This window comes from Mus caroli, unplaced genomic scaffold, assembly GCF_978045245.1.
Source record: "Mus caroli unplaced genomic scaffold, Mus_caroli_1 scaffold_9, whole genome shotgun sequence".
Classification (NCBI taxonomy): domain Eukaryota; kingdom Metazoa; phylum Chordata; class Mammalia; order Rodentia; family Muridae; genus Mus; species Mus caroli.
The window spans coordinates 73,696,976-73,722,617 of NW_028227264.1; the positions used below are offsets into that span (position 1 = coordinate 73,696,976).

The 25,642-nt window shown below is 45.6% G+C and overlaps 1 protein-coding gene across 1 annotated transcript in view; it reads left to right on the plus strand.

The window, feature by feature from the left end:
* Upb1 (beta-ureidopropionase 1) overlaps window positions 1–23,284 on the plus strand; it is a 34,082-nt gene extending 10,798 nt beyond the window's left edge. Inside the window, exons 4-10 of the mRNA XM_021173741.2 lie at window positions 6,866–6,960; window positions 10,174–10,335; window positions 11,935–12,104; window positions 19,214–19,295; window positions 19,944–19,986; window positions 21,124–21,278; window positions 22,951–23,284. Of these exons, the coding sequence (XP_021029400.1) occupies window positions 6,866–6,960; window positions 10,174–10,335; window positions 11,935–12,104; window positions 19,214–19,295; window positions 19,944–19,986; window positions 21,124–21,278; window positions 22,951–23,061 (818 nt within the window). The 3' untranslated portion in view covers window positions 23,062–23,284. The remainder of the gene's footprint in view (window positions 1–6,865; window positions 6,961–10,173; window positions 10,336–11,934; window positions 12,105–19,213; window positions 19,296–19,943; window positions 19,987–21,123; window positions 21,279–22,950) is intronic.
* Window positions 23,285–25,642: the final 2,358 nt, after the last annotated feature.

The window sequence follows — 25,642 nt, forward strand, 5'->3', positions numbered from 1 at the left end:
CTCAGAAAGAATCCACCAGGTTTCCGATTACTTTGGTCTGAGTTAGTTGCCCTCTTCTGCTGGCCACTCAGAGATAGTGGAGGAGGCTCCATCTCAGAAAGATCCACCAGGCTTCCGATTGCTTTGGTCTGACTTATTCACCTCCTCTGCTGGCTACTTAGAGATACTCTGGGGATCTTCATTATAAAGGAATATCCCTTTCTCTTCTCTTTCCTTCAGCTGGTAGAACAGCTCCCTGAGATGGAGCGCGCTTTTGAGGTTAGCCTCTCCATACCAGTGTGTATGAAAATTTGCGTCTTTACAACTTGTATGGTAGTTTGAACATCAAAGTCTATGTTAGAAATTGTTTTTCTTCAGAAGTTTGAGTTGTTCCTTCCGCCTCTAGTGTTGAGTGCTTTTTGAAGACCCATTTATTATCTTTGATGTGTTTATTCTTACTCCGGAAGGTTGTAGGCCTTTTGGTTTTGCTAATGTCGCTATGGTTTTGTAAGGGCGATCCTTTGTGTGTGCCTTGCTCTTGATGCTTACAGGAGTCTTTTAGCATAAATAATTGGGTCTTCCTATCTTTTCTTATATTCGTTTATTCTTTGCCAAAAAAAATCAAATTTGTAGTCTTAAAGGATTTTGTTTTGTTTGTTGAAGCAGGGTCTCTCTTTGTAGCCCTAGATGTCCTGAAACTTTGTAGACCAGGGTGGTCCTCAAACTCACAGAGGTCCCCCTGCCTCTCCCTCCTCAGTGCTGGAATTAAAGGCGTGCGCCACAACGCCAGCTGGAGTTTTAAATGAACTTTATTCAAAAAATCAGGCCACGCTTCTTCCCATACAAGTACTGAGAGGAGAAGAGCGGGTTTGGTTTTGTGGACAGGTCTGTATAAAGCGCAAACAAAGAAGGATGGGCAGAGCAGAGACTGAGGGAATAGCAGGATCCTCCTGCAAGCTTCTTTTTTGGAGAGGCAAGAAGCAGAGGGAATGATACTGAAACTGATCTCTTGGGGAAATTGGCTACCATCTCTTTCCAAAATACGGAGCTAAGCAACACAGTTGCTACATGGTATCATACTTTAATATGAGTGATGCCATTTTGAGAGGTAGCCCCATCTGTTGGGCCTAGACCTAAAGGATGCCGTCTTACAATCTGCCCAGTCCATATCCTTACTTCCTGATATACCATTAGGGTCTGTCTCTAGCCTAGTTCCAGGTTTTTCTCTTTTCCTTCTACTTTTCTATTTTGTCCTTTTCCTCTTCACACTGTACACCTTATATTTCTTCTTACCCCACTTTCTCCTCCTAATGTAGACCTGCATTCAGGTGCTTACTAAGAACCACGTGAGAGAGTATCATGCTATCTTGAAGTCTCCTCTGCCAAAGAAAAGAGTCCGTTACTCTTACATTTAGCCTCAGGCAAGTTCGCAGAAGGACAGCAAACAGCTGCATTCTTTGCTACAATACCCCGGGTTCACCATTGTTGGTATTGTTCTCCCCTAAAGCCTGTTGAGCTGAGCCTAAGCCCGTGCTGCTCTCAGCTCTGCCTTCCAAGCTCCTGCTGGGATGGCTCATTAAGCTCTGCTTAGGTTTCAGTCTTGTTTTTTTCTTTTTCTTTTTCTTTTCTTTTTTTTTTTTTTTGTCTAAAGATCCAAATCCTTCCACATGCCTAAAAAATGGGGGGGGGGAGGGGGGCATCTATGGGTAATTCTTCTAGGCTCCGCCCAACAGCTACCTAACAGCAGCTTGCTTAACCACCTGCCAGGTGTGAGCCAACAAGGCAGAATAAGGACTGCTCCCCCACCCCTTGCGCTCTCTCTCTCTCTCTCTCTCTCTCTCTCTCTCTCTCTCTCTCTCTCTCTCTCTCTCTCGCTCTCTTTTGCACACGCTCTCTCTCCCTTCCCCCACCATGCTCATAGCCACCAGCCTCTTCTCTTTCTGTCCCTCTCTGTCCCCTTTCCTTCTCTGCCTCTACCCCTTTCCAGGTCCCCGCTCCATTCCCTGGCTCCCTTCCCCCAGTAGCCTTCCTTTTGTAGTAGACCTGACACCTGCCCCGTGGTGGTGATTCCTGGGGGGAACACCTTGATCCTCCTGCTGAGGTGCTCCCTCTCTGCCTGCTGCATCATACCACAGCAGCCCACTCCTAGTACCAACTGCTTTCTTCCTTTTTCCCATCACTATAATAAGCACCATGACCAAAAGCAACTATGGAAAGAAAGGATTTACTACATCTTATACGTTAGCGTCTATCCTGGAGGAAAGCCAGGGCAGGAACCTGGAGACAGACTGAAGCAGAGACTATGAGGGAACCCTTACTGTCTTGCTCTCCATGGTTTGCTCCGCCTTTCTCATACAATTCATAACCACCTGCCGAGGGCTTTGTATACTCTCCTGTGGGCTGGGTCCTCCCATATCAACATTAACCAAGATGATGCCTTCACAGACTTGCCTACAGGCAATCTGATGGAGACATTTTCTCAATTAAGGTTCCTCTTGCGAGATAACTTTAGCTTGTGTCAACTGATAAAGGTCCAACCAAGGCAATAACTGAGCCTGAAGTTCAAGCTTACTAGATTTTTCTGGCCAATAAGCTTCAGGAATTTGCTTGTCTCCATCCCTACCTCTCCAACACACCCAGTTTTTTTATGTGGGTCCTAGGAATCCAAACTCAGGTTCTCATGTTTGCCTGGCATGCACTTTACCCATGAGCCACCACTTTACCCATGAGCCACCAATCACTTTACCCATAAGCAATTACTTTACCCACAAGCCATCTCCCCAGCCCTCATTCTTTCCTTTCTGTTGTCATATTCTGAATTTATGGGAGTTCTTTTACTCTGGAAGCCCTTGCTCCATCATACCTTGGTCTTGCCTCGTGTTTACACTCTTACCTCCAAGGATGCTAACATTAACAGTTTGTCCCGTTGCGTGCTCCTTACTTACTCTAAGCCACCCCCTCCTTCATATATCAGCCTATGTTTTAAAGATTGAGGGTTAAAGAACTGATACTCAACCATGAGCGTCTTGAAAAGGCTTCTCCTCTGAGTGCTGTTTAGGATGCTCTGGCATAGGTAATTCCAGTTTTCCTAATCTCCCAATTATTTCCATCAGACTGGTCAAGTTCTCTAGAAAAAGAGTCTACCCCCCTGTCAAGAAGAGAAAGAGGTCAAAGGTCATGGTGACCGATATGGTATTTCCCCTATTCTTGCTACATTTATGTTTCTCTCTTCTTTGGCTCTTGTCTGCAGCTTCCATTAGACTACAAGTTCTGGGAGGCCATCGCTTGCACTCATTGGTTTTTTGGGCCCCCTGCTTCTCTTATCTATAATGGCTGCAATAATTGATGTACAGAAAGCACTAAGACCTCTGGGAGGTGATTTAACCAACTCTTGGTTTTGTTTCTGGAACTCCTGCAAAGCCATCAGTGCCTACACAAGTGCTTTCTCCTTTGTGAGACCCTGGAGACCCCACTTCCACCCAGGGTAGTTTTGGCACTCTGTCTTGCTGGATAGTATGGCCATCTGTGGTGATTCAAAGGAGAAATGTCCCCCATAGGCTCAGATATTTGAGCACTTGGTCCCCAGTTGTTGGTGCTGTTTGGGGAGGCAAGGGAACAACCTTAGAATAGCAATGAGAAGATACAACCTTAATGGAGAAAGTAGGTCACTGGGAGACAGCTTTGAGCTATTACAGCCTTGCCCCACTTCCTCTCTTGCTCCTCTTCTTCCTCCTCCTCTTCTTCCTCCTCCTCTTCTTCCTCCTCCTCCTTATTCTCTCTCTCCTTCTCTCTCTCTCCCTCTCCTCTTTCTCTCTTTCTCCCTCTCTCCCCTTTCCCGCTCCCTTTCCCTCTCCCTCTCCCCATCTCCCCCTCTCTACCTTTCCCTATCCCCCTCCCACTTCTCCCTCCTCCCCTCCCTCCCTCCCTCCCTCCCTCCCTCCCTCCCTCCCTCCCTCCCTCCCTCTGTTTTCTGTGGTTGAGATCAAAGATGTGACCTCCAAGATTCCTGCTCTCCCTGCCTGCTGCCATGCCTCCCCCACCCTTATAGACCCTCCCTCTGGAACTGTAAGCCAAGATAAACTCTCCTGTAAGCAAGTTGCTCTCAGTTATGATATTCTGTCCCAGCAATAGTAACACAACTAGTACACAGTCTGAGATCTTAAGCTATCTCTTTTGCTTTACGTTTTTGACACGGAGTTTCTCTGTGTAACCAAGGCTAGCCTCAAACTCAGCATGATCCCATCTTAACCTCTGAGTCCTGGGATTCCAAGTGCATAATGCTCTGTGAGGTATAATCAATGTTTTGTTTTCCCTCTAGGCCAGCAGTTTCTAAGAACAGAGTAATGTCTTCATCATGAGGCTGGCTCAATGTTAGGTCTGAGAATGTGGAACCCCTTCCCCCTCCAGTTGAAAAAAAGTTACTGGAGATTTTTCAGTCCCTGGCTTCCTCTGTTCTCCATACTGTATCTTCTTTTGGCAAATTTATTTGTGTTGGGATATTTATGTACACAGGAAAAGAAGCTTTTCAAAGGGAAACAGAAATTTGGAACCCTTAACAACTTGAAATGAACTCAGCATGGGAAATGTTGTTCTCTGGGGACACTTAAGTCACTTCTTAGGTTTTGGAAGCTGAGAATTGATGGTCATTAGGGATTCTTTTGTTATCAGCAGCTCTTCTTGCTGGATTCCTTAAAATAGTTTTCTTGTCTGGACCAGAAGGACTTTAGGGAACCTTAAGGCTGGAACCAAGACTTCCTGGACTTTGTTGGAAACATCTGCCAATGAATCGGAGTGGATGACAGTGCCATTGATCATGTTAACCCTTAGGACCAGGCTTACTGAGACCAGTACAAACGTAAACTTCTCTTTCTTTGATGAGAATGGAGGAGGATCCCAATGGCTTTGCAAGGTGTGAGAATTGAGCTGCCCATTCTCACATTGGCTGTTGCCATGATTCCTAAATTGGCTCCAAACACCATGCTCATGCTAGGTAAATACCGCCAGATCATGTCATGAGGTGATGTGTTTCTTGAAGATTGATCAATTTGGAACCAGACAAGCACTAGCAAAAACATCTAGAAACATCCGTTCAGCTAGTCAGTTCAAAACAAAAGGAGGTGGGTTCATATAAGACAAGGAGCTAAAGACTGCTGAATGGGTCAGTCAACATATGCATACCTCAAAAACCAAACAAAGAACAGTAACAATAAACCAGTGAACCCAGGAGAAAACAACCGGGGTGATGCGCAAGGGAGTATGAGCAGCGAAGAGAGGACAAATCTAGGGTTCCCAGGAAATATGCAGCAAGCTACTCAGTATGACTGGTAATGAAGAACATTGTTATCTCTGCAGTACTGAGACGGAATCTAGCTAAGCCCTGAGTATTCTAGAGAGGTGCCCTATCAGTGAGCTGCTTCCAGGACAAGGAAGACATGCAGACATGCTTAATCATGATGAGGTATCCATTTGATTAACATAGTGGTAGTTATAAAGATAACTGCTTTACTACAGTATTTCACATTTGCCCAGTGTGATGGTTTGTATGTGTTTAGCCCAGGGAGTGGCACGATTAGGAGGTGTGGCCTTGTTGGAGTGGGTGTATCACTATGGGTGTGGGCTTTAAGATCCTCATCCTAACTGCCTGGAAGCCAGTACTCTGCTAGCAGCCTTCAGATGAAGACGTTGAACTCTCAACTCCTCCTGCACCATGCCTGCCTGGATGCCACCATGTTCCTACCTGGATGATAATGTACTAAACTTCTGAATCTATAAGTTAGCTCCACTGGCTTATGTTGTCCTTATAAGAGTTGCCTTGGTCATGGTGTCTGTTCACAGCAGCAAAACCCTAACTAAGACACCCAGGGTAGTATAACAACATCATACATAGCTGAGAGTCTCAGGGTCTACTCCTAGTTCAATCCTTCTGACTCATTGTCTTAGTTAGGATTCCTGTTGCTATGAAGAGACACCATAACCGCAGCAACTCCAAAGGAAACCATTTCATTGGGGCTGGCTTACAGTTTGGAGGCTCAGTCCATTACCATCATGGCAGGAAGCATGGCCGCATGGAGGCAGACATCGTGCTGGAGAGCTGAGAGTTCTACATCTTGATCCTCAGGTAGCAGAGGTGAACTATGAGCCTGGGCTTAAGCCTCGGAGACTTCAAAGCCTACCCCTACAGTGACAGTCTTCCTCCAACAAGGCCATACCTATTCCGAAAGGGCCATACTTTTTATTGGTGCCACTTGCTGTGGGCCCAGCATTCAAACACAGCCTATGGGGGCATTCCTATTCACCACATCCATGTACAGAAAGGTGCTCTTGTGAGCACCATATGTATGGAGATGACACACATTCTTTACTGTTCCTATATACGTATCCAGTGTTGGGAAGCAAGCAAATGCAAACAGGTAACTTTAGGTTTAGGGACATGACTCAGTGGTGGAGCACGTGTCTAACATGCGTAAGACTCTGGGTTTAACCCTTAGCACTGAAAACATAGAACTCTGGTGGTATAGACAGTGCTAGAATGGTTAGTTTGCCCAAAGACCTAATTTTGACTTCAGTACCACATGCATGCTCTCATGTTCATTAATTTAATTAATTTCTACTGAACTAAGTCCCTGGCAAGGTCTAGCTAAAGATCCTGAAAATGATGCCTTTGTCTTTGGACATGCCCCTCCTGTCCAGTAGTTTCCAAACTTTTATAGGTTTATTTCTGAAAAAGCCTCCCTGTCCCCAAAGAATAAAAGATCCCAGTGGTGACTTGCTCTGGCCTGAGGATACCCTCTAGGAGTCACCTGATTCGTTCCTAACCTACCTACCTCTGTCTCTCTCTCTGTCTCTCTCTCTCTCTCTGTCTCTGTCTCTCTCTCTCTCTCCACAGATATGCCGTTCGCTTTTTGTACACGAGAGAAACTTCCTTGGACAGAATTTGCTGAGTCGGCCGAGGATGGGCTCACCACCAGGTTCTGTCAGAAGGTGACCTTAACTGTGCTCCGGTAGCGGTGGCTGGCCAACCCACGCAGGCTGCAGAGCACAGCCACAGCTGTTTGATGTGCCTCTTCAGTGTGGAAAATATTTACCAGATAAGATTAGATAGTACTTGGATGCTTTCATTATTGTCAGGTTTACTTTCATTCTAAGTTTGTAGTTTCAGAACTTCAAGGGCCCTTCCCAGCTTTACTAGTGACAAGCTGCAGCCTGGGGAGGGATGGTTTGGAGTGACTTCATGGAAAATCTGGCAAATGACAGAGCTACCACTCTGGGATGAGAGTCATTTATCTTCTCTAGACCTTTGCCCTTCCCACTTGCCATAATTGAGTGAAAGTTTCAACACACAGTCTGTCTCATAGTGTAGAGATTGGGTTTTATTTTTCCTAACTAAAACCTCGTTATATATGAGATCTGATCCCAATTATAAAAACTGTCCAGAACACTCAAATCTCTGGAGACAGGAGAAAAAAAAGTCAGGTCAAAAGGGTTAGGAAAGAAGAGGAGCGTCTGCTAATGGGTGCAGGGAATCCTTTGCAGGCGGTAAGAATGTATCAAAATTAGCTCGTTGTAACTATTGCACAACTCTGGGATACTGAGCACCAGCAGCATATATATCACCTTATAGGGATGATTCTGGGTGGGCGGTGGTGGCGGCGCACGCCTTTTATCCCAGCACTCAGGAGGCAGAGGCAGGACGATCTCTGTGATTTCCAGGCCAGCCTGATCTACAAAGTTCCAGGACAGCCAGGGCTACACAGAGAAACCCTGTCTTGAAAAAGCAAAAACAAAAGAAACAAACAAACAGAAAAGCAAACAAAGAAAAAAGAATGGATTTATTCCTTGTGAACTATATTTCAGTAAAGCTGCTATGAGAAAAACCCATACTAGTCAAGAAATTATGAATGGTAATGTGTCTTTATTCTCAGCTCCAACAGTTTTCTGTTCTCATTCAGACTTTGTATCATGCTTAAGGGGGTCTGAGACAGAGTCAGAATCATAGTGATTTTTTAAATAGTGGGCAGGTCATGGAGATTGAGCTCTTGTGCATGGATTTGCATCCATATCTCCAGAGTGGGTTTCCCCCCTTTTAATAAAAGCAAGTGCAGTCTCTTCTTTCTTCGTTCTCCCACCCTCCACTAGCACAGTTTAGCACAGTTGCCCAGGAGTTGCTGGCTGCTGTATGTTTGACCTTAGACCTGGACCTCCAAGGAAATAAATCTCTGTTCTCTATGAGCTACCCGATCTCTCTTATTCTGTTGTAATAGCACAAAACAGACTAAGTGGCAAAGTATCTTACTATAGCCGAGAAGAATAGTGATAATTCATTAAGAGTCTTTTTTGAGCCGGGTACTTACTCTAGGTTTAGTATCCTGGAGCTCTCTAAGTATGTCTCCCAATCTAGTCTCAAACTCTTAACTTTCTCACCCCAGCCTGCCAAGTCTCAGGACTACAGGTATGAACTACCATACCGGACTCGATTTTACTTATTTTTTAAAAATATCTTTCAGTTATTCTTTGACAGTTTAATACATGTGTATAATATATATTGATCCTATGCACCTCCAAGCTCCTCCCATTCCACAAGACACACCCCAACACGCGCCCACCCCCAACCTTTGTGTCCTCTTCTTGGTTTTGGTAATTCGAGAGCACAATTCATTTTTTTAATCCTATGAAGAATATCAAACTTGTCATCTGCCATGCTTTTGCCTATACAATTCAACTCTATGAAATGTGTCCTCACTGCTGTACCACAGACTGTCAAAACCTTGCATTGGAGAAATCTAAAACACTGTAGCCATTGGAGATTCTCCTAGTACCTCTCCCTTCCCCATCCCTGAGAAGCAAATTCTCCTTTCTATTTCTGCGAATTTCATCACTCAAGGATTCCTTTATACGTGAAAACCATAGATCGTATTTTAATGAGATGATATCATTAGCACAGTGCCCTCGGGGTTCATCAGTCTTGTAACATATGATAGGAATTCCTGGCATGACGTGGGTGGATAATATCTCATTGTCTTCACACACCACATTTTGTTCAGCTCTTCATCTGCTGATGGACAGAGGAAGCTGCTTCTACTTCTTGGCTCTTAACGATAAGAAATAGTGCATCTCTGAATATGGCTTCATCATTACATAGACCTGTCTCACTGAGCGCCTACTGTCTTAGTTAGGGTCTTACTGCTGTCAACAGACACAATGCCCAAGGCAAGTCTTATAAAGGACAATATTTAATTGGGGCTGGCTAACAGGTTCAGAGGTTCAGTCCATTATCATCAATGCAGGAGCATGGCAGAGTACAGGCAGGCATGGTGCAGGAGGAGCTGAGAGTTCTACATCTTCATCTTAAGGCTACTAGCAGAATACTGGCTTCCAAGCAGCTAGGATGAGGGTCTTAAAGCCTACACCCACAGTGACACACTTCCTCCAACAAGGCCATACCTTCTAATAGGGTCACTCCCTGGGCTGAGCATATACAAACCATCACAGCCTACTTTTTCATTCTTTGAGATGTGTATGTACAAATGGTATTGTGTCATAGTTCTCTGTTTAACATTAAGGAGCATCCATATAATTTCCTAGAGTGCCTGTGTCACTTTATATTCTCATCCCACCACTGAACAGGAATGATTATTCATATTCATTCATTTCATATTCTCCGCTGTGTGTGTCTCTGTCATCTCTGTCTCTCTCTCCATGGTCTCACTATATAGTCCTGACTGGCCTAGAACTCACTGTGTAGATCAGTCTGACCTCATGAATGCTAGAATTAAAGATGTACACCATCACATCTGGCTATTGATTATTCTTATGTAAACAGCTGTGGGAATCAAGACAACATTAACATTTAGTACTTTTAAAACAAATAATTGTTTGGGGCTGGAGAGATGGCTAAGTAATTAAGAGCACTGACTGCTCTTCCAGAGGTCCTGAGTTCAATTCCCAGCAACTACATGGTGGCTCACAACCATCTGTAATGGGATCCCATGCCCTCTTCTGATGTGTCTGAAGACAACTACAGGGTACTCATATAAATAAAATAACTAAATCCTTTCTTAAAAAGTAATTGCTTTAAGTGATAGCTGGAACCTAAGTCTATGTATTTAGGAACATCACTAAATTCTTCTCCAGTTTAAAGAAGTGAAAGGGTAACAATCTACCCGAAAGAGAACATGATGGTTTTCAATTCCCCAGCTGGCAAAGAAGCACGACATGGTGGTGGTGTCTCCAATCTTGGAGCGCGATAGAGAGCATGGGGGAGTTCTGTGGAACACAGCTGTGGTGATCTCCAATTCAGGACTGGTCATGGGGAAGACCAGAAAGAATCACATCCCCAGAGTGGGAGACTTCAACGAGGTACGTGCCAGTCCGGATTCGGAGGGCTTTCCTGGGGGCTGGGGGGGTGCAGTTCTGTATCGGAGGCTGTGAAGTGTGACCCTGCAGAGGGTTGCTGCTGTAGTCTTCAGAAGGTCTGATAGCATTGCCCTGTGTCACACAGACAGATGAGATATTTCAGTCACAAAACCTTTTAGCAGCATGGGATGTAGAGATGTTTTGTATGTGTGAGGTAACTTGGCTTTCTGCAATATTCCCTCGAGATACTTGGTTCGTTAACCAACATGCACATAAACAGTACACAAATGTGAAATGACTCCGGTGAGCCCTTGTGAAGGGGCTTATGAAGGGACTCTGAGCTCCTAGGCAACCATGATATAATCGTAGTTTTAGAGTGTCTTTGTGACTTACCTGGTATCTAAGTTGGCTCGTGTTCAGGTGGGTGTCTTTGAATGTTTGTTTGTGTACACTGATGGTTACACAGGACTTAGAATCACTGGAGATAGGAATTCTGGGAGAGGGATCTATTCTGATTGGTAAATGCCAATTCACAAGTGGCGGGACGCCAATGGAGGGTGTTTGAAGGAGGAAAAATGAACTCTACATAATATCAGGCTACTAAATCTGGATTCGAACTTGACTTTTCAAGAGTCAAGAATAGTCCAGAATGTACCGCCCCTGATCCTTAGCTCCCCCCACCTCATCCTTGCTTTGGGGGCTTAGGCTGCTCTCGGGCAGGTCAACAAGGTGAGACACCATCTACAGGGCTACAAGGAGACCGAAGAGCTGCTGTTTCTAAGTAGCAGCTGGAGGTGGGGTGGGACAGACACGCTCCTCACCTGTTTACCCCAGGGTTAATCATTAGCTCCCTGCTGATGTCACCTGTCTAGGTACAGCAGGATCTGCTCAGGGTCCACTGTGTACACACCCTGGTTGCTGTCTAACTCAGCCAGTTTTGAAATTCATGAGAGAAAGCCGAGAGCTCTAGGAGCCAATCTGTTTGCCACTCACCTTGCCCTCTACCCTCCCCTCAAGACCCAGAAGTGGTACCCTCGGACATCAAGCAGGGAACAAGGGATGGATGGATAAGGTTTCCATTTGCTTGTCCGAGGGCTGATGCTCAATCTGCTGCATAGAGGGTGTGTGTTCTACTCTCAAATTTATTCTTAGACAGTTGGTCAAGTCCCAGACCAATTCAAGCAACATTCAGTTTCCAAAAAGGAGGAGTTGCTCTAGGTGAGGCTGGGTCTTTTTCACCTCTAGCAATCTGCATAAGGCTATGTGGATGGTAAGGGCCTCCTCCTAACATTGCCCTAACCACAAACTTTCCTCCTGTCATGATTGAACCCTTACCATAGGTTATCCTGGAAGTCATGTGATAGACCACAAAGCAGACTGTGGATTAAATCCTTAGGCCATTGTGCTTTTCCCTTGGGGCTGCTTTGTTATTATGCCCGGGGTTTTGTGTGTGCCCCAACACACCGAAACTCTGGAGCTTAAAATAGAGTCACACCCAAATGTTAATTTTAGATCACCAGCGATGCTCACTTCTGCTGAATCTAAGGAAAGCAGAAGTGTTTCCACTCCAACAACAGAGCTCTTTTGTAATTTTTTTTTCAGTCCACTTACTACATGGAGGGAAACCTGGGCCACCCCGTGTTCCAGACCCAGTTTGGCAGGATTGCAGTGAACATTTGCTATGGGCGGCACCACCCCCTCAACTGGCTTATGTACAGCATCAACGGAGCTGAAATCATCTTCAACCCTTCGGCCACCATTGGAGAACTCAGGTCTCTTGGTGGAAAGGCTCTGGGGGGTCGGGGGGGGGCATCTTCCTAGGACCCATCCACTGCCTTGGGCCTAGAGTCAATCTGTGGGATTCTGGCATGGGTTTGGTAAACCATAGGAAGCAGGCACCATCACCAGGATGTCTAGATCACAGCTCTGTGATTGGATGTTGTTGCACAGTTAACCATTTTTTTCAGTGGAAAAAAAAAAAAAAGCCCACGCAATATGACCATTACAACATCTGAGCTTTCCAAAGGACCATTCTACCATTGGCAGCAACCTTTGCTGGGATTCTGAACATGGGGACAAAGATAATGCTCTCAACCCTTCTGCATGATGGTCAGAATCTCAAAGCCTGACTTTTTAATGGAGTACAACAGGTGCCTGACCAACATGAACTTCTGGTCAGGGCTCTTCAGTCTTAAGCCTCCATTCTGCCATGTCCAGTAGGACAAACACTCCTCCAAAGAATCTAGGAAGTAGCTCCACCCACAGGAAGAATCTAGGAAGTAGCTCCACCCACAGGAAGAATCTAGGAAGTAGCTCCACCCACAGTAAGAATCTAGGAAGTAGCTCCACCCACAGGAAGAATCTAGGAAGTAGCTCCACCCACAGGAAGAATCTAGGAAGTAGCTCCATCCACAGGAAGAATCTAGGAAGTAGCTCCACCCACAGGAACGAGGAATAGTCCAGGAGACACATTTTAACCAATGAAAAGTTTCTCCTTCATTATATGTAACAGGAACTGTTTGAGTATCAGCCTCATCTCTAATACAGGTAGAACTGCTTTGTTATGGTGGTGTTGCTCAAGGGCTGGAGTAGGTGAGCCCTTGGGTGGGACTTGCAGGACAGGGGGGTCAGCTGAGATAAACCCTACATGGCTATGCAAATGTGGGGTATCTCTTCCGCCTTGACTAAGCACTTGGAGGCTTGCAAGTATATTTGTCAGTTTTCTTGTTGCTGTGAGTAAATTGCTAACAAGACACAAAGAAAGGAGAATGTATTTTGGCTCACAGTTTGAAGGTAGGAGCCATCATGGTGGGGAAGGTAGGAGGCATGCGTATTGAGATGGATGGTTGGTCATGTTGCCTCTGTAGTCAGGAAGCAAAGAGAGAGAGAGAGCGGTGTTGGTGCTCGCCTGCTCTTCTCATTTCCAAGTTCTTATTTTGTCCAGGACCCCAGCTCACGGTTTTAATGCTGAACTACCGTGGAGTTTAGGATGGGTCTTTTTTTTCTCTTTTAAACATCTATAGAGATGCTCTCATAGACTCAACCAGAGGTGGTCTCAGAGATAATTCTAAATCGTTGTCACACTGACAATGAAGATTAACCCCCACCATAAGCCCATTCGTTATACTTGACACATGAACATGTGGCTTTTAACTCCTAACATTCGACTGCTTGGCCTTAAGTCTGAGGCCTGAGGCCTGAGGCCTGAGGCCTGTCTCATAACACAGTCTTCCATTGTTGTCTTGACAGTTCCAAAATTGTTCAGAAATCTAGTCTCTTTGAAACTCAAGCAACTCTGTGAAACTCTTGTGGGGTGGGTCAATTCTAACATACAGTGACATAGAACAAACATTCCTATTTTAAAAGGGAACATAACAAGGAAAGATCAGGCCAAGCAAGACTGGGGTCCAGCATGAAATACACCAAGTCTCTAAGCTCCATGTCTGGCTTCTGGGACTCCTGATGGCATCACCTGGGCTCCTACAGTCTTGAGTAGTCCCGCCTCTTTATTTCTACTGTGGGTACACCAGGTTATCCCCCTCCTGGGCCAGTGCATTTCCATGCCTGCAGACCACTTCAGTTGATGTCCCACAGTCCGTACATCTCCAGTGTCTCAGAGTCTCCATAGCAACTTAGGCTTCCTAACTTCATCCATTGACCTTTAAAGACCCCACTACAAGGAATCCAACCCTGCTACACACTGCATGGCTTTGGTGGCTTTCTGGAACCTTGATGTGAGCCACTGTGACCCTGTGACTCTTGCATTTGCATACCTGAAAAACCAGAGCTTCCATGGAAACAATGTTGCCAGATTCTATTGTTAGCTTGAGATGTAGTCTGCCCCTCTTTCTACTACAGCCACAGTGGCCTCTGGGTGCCTGGTTGCTGAACCAGGGGAAACACTCCCTGAGGTCATGGTTTTACAGCATAGAACCCTTTGGAGGGCTTTCTCAATTCAGCCCCTTTTCTTTCAAATAAATTTGATTTTTATAAACTGGTTCTGCCCTCCCCCCCCCCGAAATCTGTCTCCTTTCTTCCATCCCTTTTCTCCTTCTCTTTCACTGTAAATGTTGGTAAGAACAGTAGCCAAAGCTGTGCTATCTTGGAATTTCCTTTGTCCAGACAAATCAGTCTTTGCTTTTGAATTCAGCTTCATTCAAGGTTCCAGCTAAAGTATATCTGGCATAAATGTAGCCTCATTCTTTGCAGCGACCTAAAATGAATGGTGTCTACCCTACTTCCTGGGAGTCTTTATTCTTCTGTGGAAACTTCATCTACAGTGTCTTAAAGCACCTAAATTTATATCAGCATTCGGGTCTTTTAAACTTTGAACAGAATGGTCCACTGACTCTCCTTACAGTGTCCTTTGGCATCTCTGGTCCACAGCTCCAAACTTCAGTGTTCCCTCCAATTGCCTATGAACCACATAGCCAGGTTTCTCAAAGAGAACACACACACACACACACACACACACTTCTGATATCAATGGTCTAAATAGTTACTTTTCTTGTTACTGGGGACCACAAGTCAGGCAAGAAATAACTCAAAGGAAGCAGTGTTTCTTTTGAAGGCACAGGTTTTGTGGTTCGGGCCATCAAGGCAGGTTATGATTCACAGTAGGAACGTGACGGCTGTGTCTGGAGGAGGAGGCACAGAGAGAGATTAATGCTGTTGCCAATTAGCTCTCCCCTCCCCCTTCCTTTTAATTCAGTCTAAGACTCCAGCACAGGGGCACGGTACTGCCCAAGTTTGGGGATAAGGGTGGGAAACTCCTCAGTTAAGTCTCTCAGGGAATTCCCTCATCTGTATCCTTAGGAGTGTGTCTCCTAGGTGATTCCAAATCATTACAAGTTTTAAAAGTCTAGGATTTTACACGCCAGCATCCCAACCTGGAACAGACCTCTTCCAAAGCATGAGGATGGGTAAAGCAGGAAATACTGGCTTCTAGTCTGTGGCTATGATGTCTGAGTTCTGTCCCAATAGGGTTAGGGTCATGAGAAAAGCTCTACGCTCTCAACAGATTTTTATTCAGTTTCTTGTAAATGTCAGAGGCAACTTTTCATTTGCTTTCGCTTTGAAGCCCGAGGCTCCTTACTTAAGAAACATCCCTCCGCAGTCAGAATTTTCACCGCAGGCTCCCGAGAGACCTAGAATGTAATTCTCTGGTCGGTCGCTTGTTAAATGCCTATGGAGGAGGTGTGGTGTGGGTCTAGGAGAGTTGCTTTGGGGCAGAAGGAAAAGGATCGGACTTTGGATTTCCCCTCAGGGTTTCCACTCAGAAAATATGTCTCATGGTGCTTTGAATGCAAGTAACTAACTGTCCGTTGTCAGTTGAAAGGCAAGGCCATCATTAGTCATCCATCCACCAGGTCTTAGTGGAACCTTGGGAACCTCGTGGAGTATCCCTCTTCTACCAGCTGTGTAAGATTTAGAAAGGGAATGGAAAGATAGCCTGCAGAGTAAAGGTGCCTGCCGCCAGGCCTCATAACCTGAGTTCAATCCTCGGGACCCACAGGGTAGAAGGAGAGAGCCAAGTTCCTCTAAGTTGTTCTCTCATCTCTAAATGCATATACAGAGATAGACAGATAGAGAGACAGCCAGACAGCCAGATGGATGATAGATAGATAGATAGATAGATAGATAGATAGATAGATGATAGATAGACAGATAGATGATAGATATTAGATAGATAGATAGATAGATAGATAGATAGATAGATAGATAGATAGATGATAGATAGACAGATAGATGATAGATATTAGATAGATAGATAGATAGATAGATAGATAGATAGATAGATAGATAGATAGATAGATGATGGATAGATAGATGATGGATAGATAGATGATAGATGACAGATGGATGATAGATAGATAGATAGATAGATAGATAGATAGATAGACAGATGATAGATATTAGATAGATAGATAGATAGATGATAGATAGACAGATAGATGATAGATATTAGATAGATAGATAGATAGATAGATAGATAGATAGATAGATAGATAGATAGACAGATGATAGATATTAGATAGATAGATAGATAGATAGATAGATAGATAGATAGATAGATAGATGATAGATATTAGATAGATAGATAGATAGATAGATAGATAGATAGATAGATAGATGATAGATATTAGATAGATAGATAGATAGATAGATAGATAGATAGATAGATAGATAGATGATAGATAGACAGATAGATGATAGATATTAGATAGATAGATAGATAGATAGATAGATAGATAGATAGATAGATAGATGATAGATAGACAGATAGATGATAGATATTAGATAGATAGATAGATAGATAGATAGATAGATAGATAGATAGATAGATAGATGATGGATAGATAGATGATGGATAGATAGATGATAGATGACAGATGGATGATAGATAGATAGATAGATAGATAGATAGATAGATAGATAGATAGACAGATGATAGATATTAGATAGATAGATAGATAGATAGATAGATAGATAGATGATAGATAGACAGATAGATGATAGATATTAGATAGATAGATAGATAGATAGATAGATAGATAGATAGATAGATAGACAGATGATAGATATTAGATAGATAGATAGATAGATAGATAGATAGATAGATAGATGATAGATATTAGATAGATAGATAGATAGATAGATAGATAGATAGATAGATGATAGATATTAGATAGATAGATAGATAGATAGATAGATAGATAGATAGATAGATAGATAGATAGATAGATGATAGATAGACAGATAGATGATAGATATTAGATAGATAGATAGATAGATAGATAGATAGATAGATAGATAGATAGATAGATAGATGATAGATAGACAGATAGATGATAGATATTAGATAGATAGATAGATAGATAGATAGATAGATAGATAGATAGATAGATAGATAGATAGATAGATGATGGATAGATAGATGATGGATAGATAGATGATAGATGACAGATGGGTGATAGGTGATAGATTATAGATAGATTAGATAGATAAGATGTAATTTACAAAATTTAGAATCTATTTAGGGAACTCCATCTTCTCCTCAGGCTTCCCTAGAAGAACCTGGAGTTTACTTCCCGGGCATATGGGTATGAACTGGCTTCAGGGCAAACCCAGAGAGCTACCTCATGTTATGTAGGCAAAGGATCTTCTCAGCCTGCTATCTTCAGCTTTTCTTAGTTGCAATTAAGCAAACAGAAGCAACCCAGTGTCATATGCCTGCAACTTCTGATGCCCACGGCAGCCTTATTGAAAGTGACTGTCTTTTCCTCCCTTAGCCAAGAGTTGCTCGGTCTTCCAGCTTTCAGGGGTGTTCTGAGCATGAAATGCTGCAGTTGTCTCTGAGACAGCAGTGTGCTTCATTGGATAAACGGTTAATGACGCTTCTAGAATTGGAGTCCAAGGAAATGATGTCATAGATGTCACAGGGTTGCGTGTGAGATGTTTGCGGTGGCGTAACGGTATTCACAACGCAGAAGCTGGCAGCCACAGAAACGTCAGGGTTAAATAAATCTCAACCTATTTCTTCTATGGTTTTAGTGACAGTAAAATGAGTCATTATGAAGTTAATGTAGCATGGTGATAAAAATCTATGAGCAATGGGAAAATGTGAGATACGTCCCCGCTATGTGTGGTCAGAACTCTGTGACTTGGGGGTGCGGCGGGGGGGGGGGTGCTCTGGGCAAGATAGTCATAGGGGATGGAAAAATTATAGCACCTAGTTTATTAGGCTGGTGGGGAGTCTTGGAAATATTCTTAAACCAATATATGATTATTTGTATAAGTGGTTGAAGTTTCTTTTTGTTGTTGTTTGGTTTTTGCGAGACAGGGTTTCTCTGTGTAGCTCTGGCTGTCCTGGAGCTCACTCTGTAGACCAGGCTGGCCTCGAACTCAGAAATCCACCTGCCTCTGCCTCCCAAGTTCTGGGATTAAAGGCATGTGCCACCACTGCCTGGCACTTTCTTTCTTTCTTTCTTTCTTTCTTTCTTTCTTTCTTTCTTTCTTTCTTTCTTTCTTTCTTTCTTTCTTTCTTTCTTTCTTGCAGTGTTAAGCAAACCCCCAGGTTGTGTCACATCACGATCTCCAAGCCCATCCCCCACGGGCCATGTGCTAGCTCCCTAAACCCTTAGCTCCACTCTGATGCTTACCAGCCTTCAGTCCCACGACAGTTAGAAAACTACAGCCATGTGGAGCTGCTTCTTCATGAGCATCCAGCTGCTCATGAAACTGATGGAGAGAGAGAGAGAGAGAGACACCAGGGATGAAGGTCTGATACAGGGCTATCTGACCCTCAGCAGCCTATGGCCACATGGATTCTACCTTTTGCTGGCTTTCCTTAGGAAGCTGCTACTGACTAAGCAAGGTGTGGATAAGCCGGTCAGCTTGTCAACCTTTTGTTTTCTATCCTAGCTAGCCCAGGAGGACTCCTGTTGTAACCTGGGCCAGTTTCTTTCTTTTTTTCTTTTTTAATATTTATTTATTTATTTTATGTATATGAGTATACTGTAGCTGTACAGATGGTTGTGAGCTTTCATGCGTTTGTTGGGAACTGAATTTTAGGACCTCTGTTCACTCCGGTCCCACCCTCTTCTGGTGTGTCAGATCTCATTACAGGTGATTGGGAGCCACCATGTGGTTGCTGGATTTGAACTCAGGACCTTCAGAAGAGCAGGCAGTGCTCTTACCCGCTGAGCCATCTCTCCAGCCCCCTGGACTGGTTTCTAACTCAGAGAGCTCTTCCTCAGCTTCCTAAGTGCTAGATTGGTACCATGCCCAGTTCTGCTCGCAGCCTGGCTGCATCTTAGCGCTGAGCACGTGCACAGTGGCCGACAAGTCTACAGCCTGCTTCATTCTTACCCCCTCACAGTGAGTCCTTGTGGCCGATCGAAGCCAGAAACGCAGCCATTGCCAATCACTGCTTCACCTGCGCTCTCAACCGTGTGGGTCAGGTATGTGTCTGAGGTACTGCCTAAGGAAAGGGGCTGCTGGCTGCTGGCCTCTGAGGGGACACGTCACCTGCCTTCTTGCTCCTTCTGCATACATGCCACAAATTGTACAGTCCCGAGAGAGAATGGCTTGGTCTGGTCGTTTTCTTCTGGCATTTGGCCTCTCCTCTTGCCTTTTCTCTCCTCTCCCCTCCTCTCCTCCGCTTTCCCTTCCTCTCCCCTTGCCTCTCCCCCTCCTCTCCCTTTATTTTCTTCTCTTCCTCTCCTCTCTGCTCTCTTATTCAAGGAGAGGTATTATTTCCACGGGCAGGGTGACCTCACATAAACTGTCCAGCACTGAGAATTGTGGGTACCTAGTGTCTCCCTGTTCCAGGATTATAAACCCAAATACAAAACCCAGGTCTTGCCTTGCCTGTCACATCCCTTGCTGGCTTCCTAAGCCCATCACTGGCCTGCTGACCATTGAACAAACCCTTGCTGACTGCCCACTGAGTGCAGACACCACCCCCACCCCCCACCCCCAACCTCTCTTCTGTCTTCTCTGTTTTCTGTTTGGGCTTCTGGCTGCTCTTGGTCTGGCTGAGTGATCTGGAATGACTGTCCTGGTGCTGCCACCTAGAGGTTCATCTCAGCGTTGCATTTAATCCACAGGAACACTACCCCAATGAGTTTACTTCTGGAGATGGAAAGAAAGGTATGTCCATGAACTTTCCTGTTGGTGGGACCCATCATTCCCCGTTCCACGTACCTCCTCTGGGCAGGGTCTGCTCCACAGCCTGTCCGCTCTCCTTGGGCACCAAGGAAGGGAGCACTGACTCTCCTCTGTGTCCTTGCATGTACCGTGGGAGGCTGTGGCTAGGGTGTGGATCCTTCATGGGTAGCCACCTTGTTCCCCAAATGGGCATCCTATGAGAACAGACTGACCTCTCTGCCACTCCAGAACTATGTGAAACTATATGAAGATTTGGGGAACCCCTCTGTGAGCTCTCTAGAAGGGGCAGAGGGACTCACACATGGGCCCTCATCTTTCTTCTTTCCCCACCTATCCAGCCATACTGATGATGGCCCCAGAGTCAGCACAGATTGTCATAGGTCCTCAGGTGGTTGTGATCTGAAGGCAGCAGCTAACTAACACACCTCCTCTAGAGGTCCTCCACCCTGAGGCCCCACCTCTCTAACCAAGAACATGAGAGGGAAGAGCTGCTCTGCACACAGGGATGTTCCTGGCTGGGTGGGTCCCCCTCAGAGAGAAACAGAAGGGTGAACAGATCCCACCATCTGAAGTCTCAGATGGCACCCCACACTTGCAGAACTCCCAATCCCATATACATCCTGATGACAGACAGATGTGGGAAAGGAGGTTCTGGGCCTGCCTTAGAGGGGGCACCTCACTCAGCTGTGGTGGCCTTTAGCACTTTGTGGCTGGTCAAGGGCTCAGGCATGCAGAAGACCATTAAGTCTGTCCGCTCCAGGAAAAGAAGGATGGACCAACCAGTTCACCAGGCAGTCAGACCCACCACATGAAGCAGGACACATAGACGATTCCTAGAGACAGAGATTTTCCTTGGGTTTGGGCAGCTTCTGCTGAAAGAGAAGGACTAGCCCACATCAAGTGTGATATCTAGACATGTTCTCAGGATCAGGGGAGAGTGAGAGATGTGAAAACAAAGCTCTGCCTCCCTCCCTAGGACCTTTAGGCCCGAGGGAAGGGGACAGGAAGGAGGCAGATATGGGGGTGGCCCTGAACGCTTTCCCCTGGGTATCCTGCCATGTACCTGCCTGCCCTTCTTCAGAGCCCACCCTCATGGCTCCTTCCCTTTGCCCCTTAAAGCTCACCATGACCTCGGCTACTTTTATGGTTCAAGCTACGTGGCAGCTCCTGATGGCAGCCGGACCCCCGGCCTCTCCCGTAATCAGGATGGGCTGCTGGTCACGGAGCTCAACCTCAATCTCTGCCAGCAGATCAATGATTTCTGGACTTTCAAGGTGGGTACTCGTGTCCCCTTCCGTTGCCCTGGTACCCTGCTTCTCGGTCTCCACCCAGTCTGCAGCTTCGGGAACTTCAGTGGACAGGTTTGCTCCAACAGGCAGTTGGGGAAAGGCACCAACTCCCCCACTCCGCAGCTGAGTAGAGGGCTAAGACTCTGCTGGCTGTGGGGAGGAAGCACTGGGTGGCATGATGCGAAAGCAGAAGGTCTCAATAAATTCTCCCTTCATTGGATTTAGATTCTAGGTGCCTTTGTCCAAATTAATCTCAATTTCATTTGTCTAGAGAATACAGCTTGTTGGCTTCTGTGATCTGATTTTTTTTTTCCCCTTTCCAGGCATTTGCACTTGTCACAAGATAAATGTGCATGTCTGGCTCAGCCTGCCACCAGGCTCTGCCGTCTAGGCATTGAAACAATAGTGGGAATCGGGTCACGTGGGAAAACTGGAGCTTTGCCTGGCTCCCATTCCACCCTCCTCAGTTCCTTTGGTGCAAGCATCTTCTGTTCCTAGGACTTAGGACACAGTTTCAAAATCTGCCTGTGGGGTCAGCAGTCTAGGAGTGCAGGTGCCTGCCACGCTGAGATGGGACAGTGGTAGCCAAGGCCCCCTGGAAGGGCTCCTGACTGCAAAGAAAGCATATGTTCTAAGTCACTGGAAAAGCCCTGGTGTGGACTCTAAACTCTAGTCCCTGACTTCATCTGAGTGTGAAATTGTTTTGTTTTGTTTTTTAAGTTTTTTTAAAGACATATTTATTTATTATATGTAAGTACACTGTAGCTGTCTTCAGACACTCCAGAAGAGGGCATCAGATCTCATTACAGATGGTTGTGAGCCACCATGTGGTTGCTGGGACCTTTAGAAGAGGAATCAGTGCTCTTACCGCTGAGCCATCTCTCCAGCCTCTGAGTGAGAGTTCTTGATCATTTTCCAGAGGCCCATATTCTTATTGGATAAACAAGACTCTGCTCGTGAGATCTCCTGATTTCCCTGTCATTTTCTTGGGCCAATGGGGTTAAATTAGGATTCCCTCTCAGAACTTAGAGCCAAGAACTCAGCAGACTCTTTTGCCATGCATATCCCGGAGCAACAAGCAGTGTGGTTTCTCATTAGACCCTTTCTCAGACCAAAAGCCTTTCCCGTGGTGATGCGTGTGAGCTCATTTCCAGGCTGCTGGGAGGGGCTGGCACAGGAGAGGGTGTGAGGGAGAGCCTATCTGGGGTTGGGCAGCTTGGGTAGAGCTCCCAGCTTTCCACCCCGGGTCTCCATCTGTGTCTATAACAAGATGCTACACGGAGCAGGGAGAGTTCCGATTCCAAATCTCTGCTCCTAGCTGGTATACACTCCTCTTCTCCATCCTGCCCTAAGCCAGACCACATCTCCTAGACTGAGAGGTGAAGGTCAACTGGGATGGACTGTGTAAACATCACGAACTCTGGAACGTCACTGGAATTAGTGTTGAGGTCATCACACAGCCATTCTTTGTCTCAAATAGCCCTGTCAATCAGCATGGTGGATGCATTTCTGTCCTGTGGCTGCCCCCTAGTGGCCAGAAGTGGCAGCGAATAGGTTTTTGGGTTTTGTTTTTTTGTTTTTTTGTTTTGTTTTGTTTTGTTTTGTTTTGTTTTGTTTTGTTTTAAAATCTTCCCAAGCCTATGTGTTTCGATTTCAGATGACGGGCCGACTTGAGATGTATGCCCGAGAACTTGCCGAAGCGGTCAAACCCAACTACAGTCCCAACATTGTGAAGGAAGACCTGGTACTAGCCCCTAGCTCCGGTTAGGTTTGGGGACATATCCGGCCCCAGTGGATAAGTTTTAAAATGTATACAAGGCGGGGTTTTCAATACTCAGGCAGGAGGAGGGTAGAATAGGCACTTAACTGCGTATGTGTGATAACTGTTAATGATGAATATGAGGCCTTTCTTCTGGGGACTTGGAAATGTTTGGGGGTTCAAAAGATAATTCAACATCATTGAAATTTTATTAAATGTGACTGGATCGGTATACTTCAAAAGTGTTTTGTGTAGTGTAGATTCTACCCCAGGCTAAGATGCTGTAGGATCATAGTAAGGCCATGGAAAGGAGCTGGTCCAGAGGAGGATGGGATGTGGTAATACCTGGGAGTGGGCAGCTTTGATAGACTTCCCAGTCTCCCACCCTGGTCTCCATTTGTGTCTATAATGAGATGCTACGTGGACCAGGCCGACCTTCAGCTGAGCTCCAGTTCAGACCCTTCTCTGCTTCTACCTGGCATCATGTTCCTCAGCTCCGGGTGTCATGATCCCATCTCAAGGTTCCATCAGCTCCTCGAGCGACAATTTGGGAAACCGTGTCCTAGCAGGAAGACAGTAAGAGCAGATGAGAGTCACAGAGACCATAGCGCCTCTGTGAGCAGTTGGACTGTTCATAGGATAAGCTGAGTCAACTTAGCTATGGCCCAATTATTCAGGCAGGCACAAACCTAGGTGTCTTAGTTAGGATTCTACTGCTGTGAACAGACACCATGACCAAAGCAAAATTATAAGGACGATATTTAACTGGGGCTGCTTACAGGTTCAGAGGTTCAGTCCATTATCATCAAGTCGGGAACATGGCAGCATCCAGGCCGACCTGGTGCAGAAGAAGCTGAGAGTTCTACATCTTCATTTGAAGGTAGCCAGGAGAAGACTGGCTTCCAGACAGCTAGGATGAGGGTCTTAAAGCCCACGCCCACAGTGACACACCTACTCTAGCAAGGCCACCAAATAGTGCCACTCCCTGGGCCAAGCATATTACAAACCATCACACTAGGTGATGCAGAGAATTTGAGGTGGGAGACATGGTCCCATTGTCTTGCTGGTCTTGAACTCAGGATCAAAGCACCAGCCTGCCTTCTAAGTAGCTAGGACTACAGGTATGTGCCACCATGCCCAGCACTGTGCAAAGGCATCTTACAAGTGTGATCAAAGTTTGCAGCCTGTTGACTGATCATGCCATAAAACCAAGGTGAACCTCACTCAGTCTGTTTACAGCGCCAACAAGCATCCTTGAGCCTTCCATGAGGAAGAAGGAATTCTGTTTAGACAACAGTTCCAGCCCCTGGCAAGACATTCAGCCTGCCTCCTTGACATCTCTCCCTGGAGCTATTAGACTGACCTAGCCAACTGCCCCACCCCACTCCCTTCACCTCCTCATAACATCTCCTAACATGTCGCCTGTGAGTCCTGCCTCTGGTTGGGCTAACTGATACAGGCTTAGATGCCCAAAGGAACAGAAGCTTAGGGGATGAGTTTTCCTCTCTGGGTCTGGGTTTCTGGGATTTTTTCCATTTGATTTGGTTTAAAGACATCAATGACTCTGTTTCCTATGGTAAACACAGAAGTGGTTGCTCGTGGCACGATGGGTGCCACCATTAATCTATATGTAGGGCCGATCACAGCCAGTGCCCAAGTGTACCAGCCTGCCTGCCCTTCCTGGTGGCCTCCCCTGTGGGTCTCAGGCTTGTGTCACCAGGCTTCCTATCATCCCATCAGGAGGTTCTTTGTACTAAATCTCTTGGTGTCTCTCACTTCTCTTTGTTTTCTCGTGGTTCCCACATTGGTGATTGATTCCTGACTTACGAATCAGGAAACTCAGTTCTCTGCCTATGCATTTGTATAATGGAGCCACAAGACCATCCGCTTTAGGTTTCAGGATGGTGGCAAGAGAGACTAGAGGTCCCATAAAACCCCTTGGCAGTGGGCAGTGGGCTGTGTCCTTCCAAACCAAACACAAAGACAGAGGGGTAGCTCTGGGGTAGAGTGCAGAACCTCAAACTGTAGTTGACCAGAGAGAGGGTCAGGAATGGGAGGTGGTACTCATAGTTCCACCCTTCCTGTTCCTATCAGAGAAGGCAGCCTCGTTGCCCAGCAACTAAATTATATAAACAACCCCATGTCAGTGATAGGTGTCCCTGGATAGCACCTTGGATGACAAAGTCCAGTGGAACTGCCTCACCATGTTTACACTGTCCGTCTTTCTTAATCTGTCTGTGCTACAGAAGCAGTATTCCTCAGACCGCAGTGTATGGTAGATCCATCACGGTAGATGTGGTGAACTTTCTGGTATAGCCCTTCAGCGCCCTGCTATACCCGTGTGCTTAATATAGAAGTACAGGGATGAGACACCAGGCATTATTTGATTATCCACGCCTGTCATCATCTGGGAAAGAACGGTTATGTCAGGGAGGCAGATCCTGCAGAGATGGTTGGTGGGGGCTGGTCTCCTGCCCGGAGCATGTAGATACTCAGTAGACATTTTTGGAATGAGCCTGCAGAGGAAGATTTTACATGACTGTTGCTGATGTCATAAGGCAGATGCTCAGACAAGTACTGCATTGGTCCG